Consider the following 12127-nt stretch of genomic DNA (forward strand, 5'->3'; position numbering starts at 1 on the left):
CCGTCTGTTGACACCAGGCAGGATGGGTCCGTGGATTCATGCTGCTTACACCAAATCCTGACTCTGCCATCAGCATAATACAACAGCATTTGTCGGTGATGGCATCCCCACTGGAGCCGCTTCTTCTTGTTTTTAGCTGATAAGGAAAGGAACCCAGTGTGGTTGCTGCTGTAGCCCATTCGTGGCAAGGATCGACAAGTTGTGCGTTCCGAGATGCCCTTCTGCGCCGTTATATGTCTATTCGTGGCCTGCCTGTTAGCTTGCACAATTCTTGCCATTTTCCTTCAACAAGCTGTTTTTGCCCACAGGACTGCCACTGACTGATGTTTTTGTTTGTTGCACCATTCTCTGTAAACCCTAGACACTGTTGTCTGTCAAAAGCCCAGGAGGGTGGCTGTTTCTGAGATACTGGATCCGGTGCACCTGGCACAGATGATCATACCATGCTCAAAGTCGCTTAGGTCACTCGTTTTGCCCATTCTAACATTCAATTGAACAGAAACGGAATGCCTCGATGCCCGTCTTATATACCAAGCCACAGCCAAGTGACTCACTGTCTGTACAAGTGATCAATTTTTGTGAACAGGGTATTGTACCAAATAAACTGGCCAGAGTGTGTACGTTATCAACAGAGAATTGTTAATAAAAAAGGATTGTAGTGTCCTGTTCATAAATTTACATGTAAGTCGAATTCAGTGTAAACAACGTTCTTTACAAAACAAGGCATAGAACAAATTGTGTTTTGGGTAGAGAAAACGGTCATCAAATATCTTGTGAAAGACTTATTTCACATTTCTGAAAGATCACATTGTTATTTTCTGGAATGCAATCTACATAGTACAAAATTGCTGTGATATAAGTGTATGACCTGACCATCTTATAATCAGTGATAAGATTCCCAAGTACAACAGGTCTCACAAGTATGGAACAAACAGCCAACATCCCAAATAACAGCACACAAGTCTCTCAGTGCTTTTATACTTCATCTTTCATCGGTGCCTTTGTTTTCTTCTTCTTCTTCTTCAGGGGTAGAATGTCCTCTCCTGGCCTCTTCTGCTCCTCATAGGATTTAGCATTAGTTGAGGATTCTCCACAGTGCTCTACCTCTCCACACTCCCCCTGGAGAGCTTTCCTTTTCTTATTTTTCTTTGGGACAGGGCTGTTATTATGGTCCTCTCTTTCTGCCTCTCCTTTGTTGTTGTTGTTCTTCTTCATTTTCTCTGAGCTGGGGGACTCCGGCAGGGAATGTGTAATCTCGCTGGGGAGAGCTGATGATAGGAGGTCTGTGACTGACACTGCTGCCTCTCTCAGTCTCATCTCCATTTCACTGTCACTGTCACTAAAATAACATTGCAGAAACAAACATTTATTACAGTATGCAATGCTACTGTATAAGGATTCCTCCCAACGTGGAAATGAAGGTGACATCAAACCACCTCACACATCCCAATGGTTAAAAGGCCAGGCCTAAATAGAACAAGCATCACCTTGAGCTGGGGATGGGCCTGCGCCTTACAGGAGGAGGAGGGGGATCAATGGTAAACTCTCCTGGGACAGATGTGGTGAACAGCCGGAAACCTTCAAAACCTAGAAATAAGATCAAGACCACAACCAGCATCTACATCACACATTTTGTAATTACTGTACCGGTTTCAATGCAAACCAATTTATGGATAAACCCTCACCATCTTCACATTTGGTTGACTCTGTGCAGGGTCTTGATGTTTCTGCAGATATCACTAAAATACAACTGAACATCAAATTTCAAAGTTGGATTAAAGTAGGCGACTGAAAAGTAGACAGGTGATGGTAACATGAGGCAAAGGCTATAACAGTTTGATGTAGCTAGCTAAAATAGTAAAACTGATGTTTATTAACATTTTCCCATGACAAATAAGAAATACCTGTCAGGTCCAGAAATGGCTGAAGAATTGCAACATTTACCTAGAACTAATGCTGCAGATAGCAATACTGGGTGATTTGAAGTCATAGTAAATCGATCAATATTATAATAATTATTTTAGAAAAAAATGTTTCATTCATTTATAATCTGTAGAAACGATGAGAATAGAAAGGTTTGGCACTTTTGTGAAGCATCACAGCACAGTTGAAAAATATATGGCAAATAGACATCCAAAATGGATGGTGTTAAGGGATAGATAGGAGTGGTTGAATGGAACTGAAGGGTGGGACTAATAACAACAAGATAACAAATATAAAAGATATGGTGTCTGTAAAAAGTATATAGGTTCAGAACTTTTGTAAAATAGCACAGTTACAATAGAAATCAAACTGGATTGACCTCAGAAATAGAGGAAGGCCAGGACAAAAAAAAAAAAATATATATAACTATTGTAAAATAGATTGTCTGTAAAATGTGTAGAGTATGTGTAAACTGAAGGTAAGCCTAAGTATTATTGTTTATTAGTTTACTCCAATTGGGGGAGGGGTGGTAGGGTTTGCAGAGAATAATAAAGCTATATTCTAAAATAAAAAGTGTATATATATTTAGCTCAAAAATATATGGGGGATTGGAAATAACGCAAATACATTGATAGAAGCAAAAATCTATATTTATTTATAAATAAATATAAAATAAATACCTGTCAAGCAGAGCCCCTAATTTCTTTGAAACGTGCGCACGGAACTCCGGGATCGTCTGCAACTCGTTCCCATCATGTTCATGTTTAGATACAGCCACACTGTTGACCATGGTATATCACAAAACAGTATAAGCGTAGCTGGTAAAGCGAAGCTTGATACAAAACCTCTACTCATGATGAGTCAAAAATAGATGGGATAGCAGGATTTCAGAGTAAATTAAAACTTACCGACGGGATTGCTTGACATTGCTTACCCCATCTAAAACAATAGTAGTTACTGTTAGGACGTTGCTGTCGTTTTGGAGAAAGATAGATTTGCTCGTTGGCTCAAGATTTCACACACTTAGCTAGCCATCTCCGTTAGCGTTAGCTAGATAACTACATTCTGGGTCTTAGCTAAAGCAAAGGTACACTAAACTTTGGCCGAATTTACCTGCCGGGCTGGCATTGTGTGTGCCATTAGTTCCATATGTGCCAAAACTCCAAGCTGCTTCCTTAAAATGTTCTAGATCTTCATCTTCACTGCTTGAGTCTTCGGACATCGTCCCAACAGGCGCTGACATGTTGGATCGAGCACGTGTGGCTACAAAGCAATGCACTATGGGTAATGAATTATTTCAGGGCAAACGGTTGTCACAAGTTCCCCAGCCACAATGTCCAAATTGGCTATGTATCGTAAACATTTATAAAAACACAAATTAGGTTTTTGGTCTTAATTTAAGGTTAGGCACAATGTTTGCAACGTGGTTAAGGTTTGGTTTAAATCTTATTTTAAGATGATAAATTGTAGAAATGGACGTGGTATAGCCATAATTATAACTTTGTGACTGTGGTAACTAGCGGCGACAAGGGCAAACCAGCACGCTACAATGGTTAGTGTTTGACGAGTGAAACCAACATTTTTCTTCAATTACTTTTGATAATTTCCCCTTCGTTCTGCAGATTATAAAAGGTAATGTTAGGTGGGCTTCTAGTTCTTACCAGATCCTCACTAAGTAGACATCCAAAGATGTAGACAATAGTATTTGATATAGAGTCTATGGTTCCTGAAATGTAACATTCAAGACACCATACTTTGTAGTCACTGAGATGTCTGACAAAAAACACATTCATCTATAGGCAAAAGTACAATATGTTCAATAAAAATCAATGGGGTTTCAATTTACTCAGTATGTGGGTCGAACTAAATAAAAGTGAAAAATATCAGTAGCGACCATTTTGTAAAATCCATAATTAGTGTTAATTTCAAATCAAACTTTGCCACATGCTCCGAATACAAGTGTAGACCTTACCGTGAAGTGCTTACTTACAAGCTCTTAACCAACAATGCAGTTCAAGAAGAGTTATTAAAATATTGACCAAATAAAAAATAAAAGTAACACAATTATTAGGCTATATACAGGTGGTACAGGTACCGAGTCAGTGTGCGGGGGTACAGGTTAGAGGTCATTTGTACATGTAGGTGGGGGTGAAGTGACTTTGCATCAGTGGTGGGCCATCAGGGCCAGCAAGGCCTTCTCTGCTGGCCTAAACATCATCAGAATATAATTTTTTTTAAATATATTTTCCCACAAATATGTATTAAATTATTCCCCAGAGTAAGAGTTACACTCTTCATTTCATAGCGTTCCTCTTGGTTGCACTGCTTCCAGCCACAGGTTGAGATTTGGAGGGCTGGTCTTTATGTTAGATATTTTATCCAATCATATTCAGCCATCATGTGTTGCCAGGGGTCTAAAATCTGCCCTCAGGCCTTCAGAATCAACAGTTTGGGTGCTTGTAGCTTAAAGTGAATGGAAATTAAAATTTAGTGTCAACCAATCAGCTTTAGAGTTGGCTATTGTACGCCTGCTGGCTGGCTCCAGTGTTACACAGGAGCCAGCTAACAGGCGTAGTGCCTGCACGTCTTTTGATTGGATTACCAATATTGAGAGGCAGGTCCTATATGGGCAGGTCTCAGAACTAGGAAACTGAAATTGATCAACGAATTACTACTATTCTGTTTTTTCAACCCACAATGGTGGAAGGAGAAGATATCGATTTGGTCGAGGATATAATTATAACGCCATTCTCAAGACAAACTTTTCAAGAAAAGTTAGACATTGTCGGGAGAGGTAGACGCCGACGCTACAAAGCCGACGCTACAAAGACAGGCTCCGAGAAGCACTGCAAACTGTACTGCTGGGAATGCCTATTATTTGCAAGTGATCAATTTGGTGTTTGGAGCCACACTGGCTTTGCAAACCTGAGTTGTCTAACCAAGGCAGCAACGAGACACCAAAATACAGCTGGGCACTTACAAACAATGGTGCTTTTAAAAACTTTTGGGGCCACCCGAGTGGATCTACAGCTCAACGAACAAGTGCGCAGGGCAACGAAGCTGCACAATGAAAAGGTATTCTAGTCTTCCCCTGTAATTCTCTGAATAAAAATGTCAATTTCAAGGTGACGCAACACCTGGTTATACTGCGTTTCTGTCTAAATGTATAGTGTCTAGAGCCATGGCATCATAATGATGGTAATAAGAGGTGGATTAATTTGGGTGGGACTGTGTGGGACTTCACTGAAGGCCCAGGCCCCAGAACCACGGCACGCTACTGCTTTGCATAGATAATAAACAGTGAGTAGCAGCAGTGTAGAAAACAAATGGGGGGGGGGGCAATGTTATAGTTCAGTGGCCATCTGATTAATTGTTCAGCAGTCTTATGGCTTGGGGGTAGAAGCTGTTAAGGAGCCTTTTGGTCCAAGACTTGGAGCTCCGGTACCGCTTGCCGTGCGGTAGCAGGGAAAACAGTCCATGACTTGGATGACTGGAGAGTCTGACAATTTTATGGGCTTTCATCTGACACCACCTATTATATAGGTCCTGGATTGCAGGAAGCTTGGCCCGTGATGTACTAGGCCGTATGCACTTCCCTCTGTAGCGACTTACGGTCAGATGCAGAGCAGTTGCCATACCAGGCGGTGATTTAGCGGTCAGGATGCTCTCAATGGTGCAGCTGTAGAACTTTGAGGATCTGGGTACCCAAGCCAAATCTTTTCAGTCTCCTGAGAGGGAAAAGGTTTTGTCATGCCCTCTTCACGACTGTCTTGGTGTGTTTGGACAACGATAGTGTGATAATGAGGTGGACACCAAGGAACTTGAAACTCTCGACCCGCTCCACCACAGTCCTGTTGATGTTAATGGGGGCCTGTTCACCCCGCCCTTTCCTGTAGTCCACAATCAGCTCCTTTGTCTTGCTCACATTAAGGGAGAGGTTGTTGTCCTGGCACCACACTGCCAGTTCTCTGACCTCCCTATAGGCTGTCTCATCGTTGTCGGTGATCAGGCCTACCACTGTTGTGTTATAAGCAAAATTATTGATGGTGTTAGAGTCATGCTTGGCCACTCAGTCGTGGGTGAACAGGGAGTACACGAGGGGACTAAGTACATACCCCTGAGGGGCCCCAGTGTTGAGGATTAGACGTGGCAGATGTGTTGTTGCCTACCTTTACCACCTGGGGGAGGCCTGTCAGGAAGTCCAGGATCCAGTTGCAGAGGGAGGTGTTTAGTGATGAGCTCCGTGGGAACTATGGTGTTTAATGCTGAGCTGTAGTCAATGACCAGCACTCTCACATAGGTGTTCCTTTTGTCCAGGTCGGAAAGGGCATTGTGGGGTGCAATAGAGATTGCATCATCTGTGGATCTGTTGGGGCGGTATGCGAATTGGAGTAGGTCTAGGGTATCCGGGGAGGATGCTGTTGATGTGAGCCATGACCAGCCTTTCAAAGTTAGTGCTACGGGGCGGTAATCATTTAGGCAGGTTACCTTCGCTTCCTTGGGCACAGGGACTATGGTGGTCTGCTTGAAACATGTAGGTATTACAGACTCGGTCAGGGAGAGATTAAAAATGTTGTTGAATATATTTGCCAGTTGGTCCGTGCATGCTTTGAGTACACGTCCTGGTAATCCATCTTGCCACGCGGCTTTGTGAATGATGACCTGTTTAAAGGTCTTGCTCACATCGGTTACTGAGAGCATTATCACACAGTCATCCAGAACAGCTGGTGCTCTCGGGCATGCTTCAGTATTGAATGCCTCGAAGCGAGCATAAAAGGTATTTAGCTTGTCTGGTAGGCTCGCATCACTGGGCAGCTCGCCTCTGGGTTTCCCTTTGTTGTCCGTAATAGTTTTCAAGCCCTGCCACATCCGACGAGCGTCAGAGCCGGTTTAGTATGATTCGATCTTAATCCTCTATTGACACTTTGCTTTTTTGATGGTTTGTCTGAGGGCATAGCAGGATTTCTTATAGGCATCCGGATTAGTGTCCCGCTCCTTGAAACCGGCAGCTCTAGCTTTTAGCTCGATACGGATGTTGCCTGTAATCCATGGCTTCTGGTTGGGATATGTACATACGGTCACTGTGGGGAGGATGTCATCGATGCACTTATTCATGAAGCCGATGACTGAGGTGGTATACTCCTCAATGCCATTGGATGAATCCCAGAACATATTCCAGTCTGTGCTAGCAAAACAGTCCCGTAGCGTAGTATCCGCATCATCTGACCACTTTCATATTGAGCGATTCACTGGTACTTCCTCCTCGAGTTCTTGCTTGTAAGCAGGAATCAGGAGGATATAATTATGGTCAGATTTGTCAAATGGAGGGCGGGGGAGAGCTTTGTATGCATCTCTGTGTGTGGAGTAAAGGCGGTCTAGAGTTTTTTTCCCCCTCTGGTGCATATGTGACACGCTGGTAAAGATTTGGTAAAACCAATTTAAGTTTGGCTGCATTAAAGTCCCCGGCCACTAGGAGCACCACTTCTGGGTGAGCATTTTCTTGTTTGCTTATGGCGGTATACAGCTCATTGAGTGCAGTCCTAGTGCCAGCAACGGTCTGTGGTGGTAAATAGACAGCTACAAATAATAGATGAGAACTCTTGGTAGATATTGTGGTCCAAAGCTCATCAAAAGGTACTCTACCTCAGGTGAGCAATACCTTGATACTTCTTTAATATTTGACATTGCACACCAGCTGTTATTGATAGAAAGACACACACCCCCATCCCTTGTCTTACCAGACGTAGCTTCTCTGTTCTGCCGGTGTATTGAAAATCCCTCAGCTTGATATTATCCGTTTCGTCTTTCAGCCACGACTCGGTGAAACGTAAGATATTACAGTTCTTAATTTCCCGTTGGTATGATAAATGTAAGTCTTCAATTTTATTTTCCAGTGATTGCATGCTAGCAAGTAGAATTGATGGCAGTGGGAGTTTACTCGCTCGCCTACGGATTCTCAAAAGACAGACCGATCTGCTTCCTCTGTCTTTTCTTCAAGCAAATGACAGGGATCTGGGCCTGTTCAAAGGAGAGCAGTTTATATCTCGTTAAAGGAAAAAGCTTCTTCCAGTTCATGGTGAGCAATCCCAGTTCTAATGTCCTGAAGTTATTTTTGGTCATAAGACAGTAGCAGCAACATTATGTACATTTTTTTTTTACTGAAGTTACAAACACACACAAAACCCCAGCACAATTGGTTACGGGCATGTAAAACGTCAGCTATTTTCTTTGGCGCCATCTTAACAATTTGAGGGCGCTATTAGAAATACAGAATTTATAATGGTGGATGCCATCACAATTTTCCATCAGCAACTCATTTTTAATAAAAAAAAATACACATCACAAGTCTAGAAAGTGATTATCATTACATACCTTCCACTGAGCATTGACCTGTAGTTATCATTTCATAGCTGAAAAGTATTTTACCCACAAAATCTCTTCCAGCCTTCTTTTTACTGTTGATGAGTGTTGGAGGAGATGTGTAGCGGAGCACAGCTGATCGACAGCTGGACTTGACAGGGATTTCTCTCACACACAAAGCCTCGAGTTTAACAGTCTGAATACAAAGGCCCACAGAGAGGTTTAATTTAGTGTTGGGAGGCTCAGTATCACTCCAGCAGGCACAAACACACTGCAAGTAAATTTACAGCACTGTCACAAATACTAACAACTTAAAAAGGCCAGGGGTGCCATCTGTGACTTACTACCAATGGCAGTTAATACAAAAATGTCTCATAGCCAACAGGGATTATTGGTTGTATATACAGCTAGAGGTGAAATGGGACACCCAATATGAATAATACAGCTTCTATCAAGGCAAGATTTCTAAGTCATGGAGCATTTGTTAGTCTCACAGCTGAATATTTAGCCCACTATCTGAGGAGGAAAGACACAGCAAAGGATAATGATTGTTACTAGAGCACAATGAGTAGCACAAATGTATTTACTTGTTCAATCAAATTAGGTGGCATCAAAAAGTTGTAATTGGCTTGCCATCTGTCAACTATTGTTGTATAGACAAAATAACAACATGCTCAACTTCAACCAGTATTCATCTTACGGGCTAAAAATATCCAGTATTCATCATTCACTTTGGGATCATGTAAAGTTCCAGATTCCCTCTGTAGAGCCGTTTGGTAACAGATTGGCCTTTCACCAGGGAGATGGCAACCCTGAAAAAAATGACAACTTGAGAAATTGAAACTAATAATTATTAAATTCGAATGAGTGTATTAGATCATTAGGCTGATTAGTTACACAAACCCACAAGATATGCCTAAATGTATTCCAACAAAAACAAGGATATTGCAACAAATACTGAACTAACTAACTCAAGGCAGATTAAAATAATACGTATTAAAAGTAACCATTTAAATGTCCGAAAAGATTTAAAAAAAAAACATGTTCAACATTACAAAAGAGTGATTGACAAAAGTTTCCTATGAGTCCCAGCAACAGAGGGGTACGAGGTAACAAATAAATGATCAACTTGTTTTGAAGGCAGACATGGTCCTGTTTTCCCAAACCTGGGGCTGGTAAAGTTTGTTGGAATGTCTGAAGTGGAGGAAGTATACTCCTGTTCCCAAAAGGGCTATATTGTGGTTGTGTTCTGGGGCAATGTGACCGCTGCGTTGCATTGCACACAAGACGCTAATATTCAGGCACTACTCGCCCCCATCGTAGGCGTAGTCTGCCTTATTGTGCATGATCAGTTTGTTGTCCACAAAGTAGAAGCTGTCTGACCTGGTCTCATACGGGTGCTCCACCATTAGGCAAACTTTAAAAGAAAGAGAGGGAAAAACACAAAACAAGGGATTTCAGTTTGGAAATAACTTCATAAGGAACAGCAGAATGCACATTAGCCTGGCTTACAGTAAATTACTCCTGAAGGGAATCCATGTGACTGTCTAGTACATTACTTACCTTACAATTTGAGTGGCTGGCTCTGTATGGATGTGTATAGTATACAGACTTGGCTAGCTATGTTGTGGCCAGTCTGAACTTTAGCTTGTAGGACACAGGCTAAAACAAAGATGATGGACAAAGTGAGAGGGGGCATTGCTGGTGCGCTCCTACTACTATTAGACTTACTGAGGTCCTCAGGGAGCTGGGGAAACTCATAGATATGTTCGCAAGTGTTGCAGCTGTTTGGGATGCAGAATCCGAAGTCAAAGTCAAAGTTCTTGAGAACTTTATCCTGGAAATAATGCCTCTCTATCATGCGAAAGCTGTTAACAGGCCGGTCCCCCACGGTGAACTCGACACTGAAAGCGGGGAAGAAAGAGAGGCATTTGAGATACTGGGACATGCTGAACATAGCTGCATGAAATGGCTTAAGCTACTAGAATTGAAGCTTTATTCATTAACCATCTATATTTCTAAAAGTCAAAAACAAGGATGATTTCAATTGTATTGTTGCCAGCCATGTAAAACAACTTTAGGAGAAAAGCATTAAGTGTGGTGTCAGGGCTCTGCCAAATCGTCTCTGTAACCACAGTTGGATTGGTTGCCAGAGCTGCAAAGCCACACCAGCAAATGAAATTGAGCATGAAACTGAGATCATGATTCATCTGCATAAGTAACTGCTGAGTTATAAGCAATGGACCTGTACTGAATTTGACGGTGCTAACAGCATACTTGAGCTTGAGGTAAGCCTGCCATATTGAAAAGCAGAAAGCACATATGTTATGAAACATTTAAGTATAATCACAGTATGTGGTTTTTCAACTACGAGTGATATGATTTCTAATAATGATAATGCATGTGGTGTTTCCTGTTTAATCCACTGATTTACGTTGCACCAACAGTCCGCAGTCTGAGGAAGGCCGGCGTAAACTGATACCGCACAAAGCGTCCAGCACTGGTGTCTACGTCTCCATTCTCTTCTTCCTCATCTTCAGGGTCTGATAGAGAACATGAATTAAAATGTAGTTGACATCCAAATAAGTTTCAAACTGTCATTCTCTGATTTCAACCTAAAATTGTATCTACAACATCTGTGTAAGGACTACATCAATTATCATAGGGTGAATAACTTGGCTTGTGTTATGCCTTACTTGAAATAATAGACTGATTCATTTGGTCTGGGCCCTTCTAAGTAGACTTAGCGATACTACATCATACACAGCGGGGCAACTTCCTGCTTACGAAACTAATGCTAAAATCTGCCAAGACTATGGGCATTCTCATTTATACCTTCTAATGAGGCAAGTCATCATTGGAAATTGAAAATATAGTGGCAGATTTGAGCATTAGTTTTGTACCCCAACCTAATAACATGAGTGCACCGTCAGCAGTGGTTTTTCCAACTAGGCTGTTTTACAGATTGAGCCTGGTGCCCTGTTCAAGTTGACAGTGACCCGGACTTGATTTCTATAAGTAGGAATACGCTCCAATGTGTATAATGATGTCATATTGCTGAGTTTACCTTTAAGATGTGGCCTATCCAAGCTATTTATGCTGTGCCAAAGTGTGGTGGAAAAGTTGAAACTTCATGCTGGGCAAGACATTTGAGTTTACCACAGTTGTGAGGTTTAGCAATCTCAAAGAGCACTGTCCCAGTCTCCAGATCTCTAATCTTGAAACGTGTGAAGTCAATATTGTAGACATTGTCCTCAGGTTTACATAGATAATCTGGAAGGAAATTCGTAGTTAGAAGCACATACAGACAGGGAATCTGGTGTGTTTACGGATTCTTTGTTTGATTACCTCAAACCATTGGTGCAAATTTAGCTCGCTAGTTCACTAACAAAGGGAACGTTAGCTAGAATACATTAACTTGAATCTTATCCAAATCCCATCAACGCCGGCATACATACCCCGTGTAACAGCACGCAGACCAAGGACTTCGTCCGGTGTGATGTGTCTTCCGAGCGCCCTTAGCTCTTCTTCTGTAATAACAGGCCGCTGTTTATCGGTTTGATTTCGTCGCGATTTGAGTCTCTTCAGTACACCTCCACCGGACTTTCGCTCCCTGGAATTTGCAGTTGGGCCGATATCGGTGTCCGGTCCTTTGACTGTGGCTGCAGTCTTGTTTCGAGAGTTAGAGCCGCTCATATCTTTGTTGTTTTGTGTTTGTTAAGGCGACTGTGTCGATGGCTGTCTGCAACTTTTACTAAATTCAAGATGGCGAAGCGTCTCTACGGAGAACATATGCTGAGAATAGTCGATTGTAATTGGCTTGAAACGCTAGGTGGTTACCATA

At 42.0% G+C, this 12127-nt stretch overlaps 2 protein-coding genes across 6 annotated transcripts; both read right to left on the reverse strand.

Annotated features, from left to right (window-relative positions):
* Window positions 1-618: 618 nt before the first annotated feature.
* On the reverse strand, window positions 619-8384 carry LOC135540172 (protein CUSTOS-like). 3 transcript variants are annotated; one of them, XM_064966615.1, is made up of 8 exons: window positions 8296-8384; window positions 7662-7941; window positions 3037-3186; window positions 2832-2862; window positions 2604-2702; window positions 1686-1750; window positions 1488-1587; window positions 619-1339 (listed from the first exon to the last, which is right to left on the reverse strand). In XM_064966615.1, exons 3-8 carry the CDS (start codon window positions 3164-3166, stop codon window positions 976-978), a joined length of 789 nt encoding a protein of 262 aa, XP_064822687.1. In that variant the 5' UTR covers window positions 3167-3186; window positions 7662-7941; window positions 8296-8384; the 3' UTR covers window positions 619-975. The 3 variants fall into 3 exon arrangements, with proteins under 3 accessions (XP_064822687.1, XP_064822698.1, XP_064822678.1); XM_064966626.1 differs by having other exon boundaries at window positions 3037-3201; XM_064966606.1 differs by lacking the exon at window positions 7662-7941 and having other exon boundaries at window positions 8296-8377.
* On the reverse strand, window positions 8222-12090 carry LOC135540181 (protein unc-119 homolog B-like). 3 transcript variants are annotated; one of them, XM_064966648.1, is made up of 7 exons: window positions 11742-12090; window positions 11443-11556; window positions 10718-10826; window positions 10015-10187; window positions 9667-9700; window positions 8984-9095; window positions 8222-8479 (listed from the first exon to the last, which is right to left on the reverse strand). In XM_064966648.1, exons 1-6 carry the CDS (start codon window positions 11977-11979, stop codon window positions 9011-9013), a joined length of 753 nt encoding a protein of 250 aa, XP_064822720.1. In that variant the 5' UTR covers window positions 11980-12090; the 3' UTR covers window positions 8222-8479; window positions 8984-9010. The 3 variants fall into 3 exon arrangements, with proteins under 3 accessions (XP_064822720.1, XP_064822712.1, XP_064822728.1); XM_064966640.1 differs by having other exon boundaries at window positions 8222-9095; window positions 11742-12089; XM_064966656.1 differs by having other exon boundaries at window positions 8222-9700; window positions 11742-12086.
* Between the last annotated feature and the right edge of the window lie 37 nt (window positions 12091-12127).

This window comes from Oncorhynchus masou, chromosome 1 (assembly GCF_036934945.1).
Source record: "Oncorhynchus masou masou isolate Uvic2021 chromosome 1, UVic_Omas_1.1, whole genome shotgun sequence".
NCBI classification, from domain to species: Eukaryota; Metazoa; Chordata; class Actinopteri; order Salmoniformes; family Salmonidae; genus Oncorhynchus; species Oncorhynchus masou.

Bases quoted from the DNA above. Each gene is read 5' to 3' on its own strand.
- LOC135540172 (XM_064966606.1), bottom strand. From the start codon at position 8,326: ATGATAACTACAGGTCAATGCTCAGTGGAAG. The intron at 1,751-2,603 runs GTATTTATTTTA...TTTGATGTTCAG, and splicing joins TTAGGGGCTCTGCTTGACAG to TTGTATTTTAGTGATATCTG. The intron at 1,588-1,685 runs GTGAGGGTTTAT...TCTTATTTCTAG, and splicing joins GTCAACCAAATGTGAAGATG to GTTTTGAAGGTTTCCGGCTG.
- LOC135540181 (XM_064966648.1), bottom strand. From the start codon at position 11,979: ATGAGCGGCTCTAACTCTCGAAACAAGACTGCAGCCACAGTCAAAGGA. The intron at 10,827-11,442 runs GTAAACTCAAAT...GTTCTCTATCAG, and splicing joins TGCTAAACCTCACAACTGTG to ACCCTGAAGATGAGGAAGAA. The intron at 9,701-10,014 runs GTAAGTCTAATA...TTTCTTTTAAAG, and splicing joins CCAGCTCCCTGAGGACCTCA to TTTGCCTAATGGTGGAGCAC.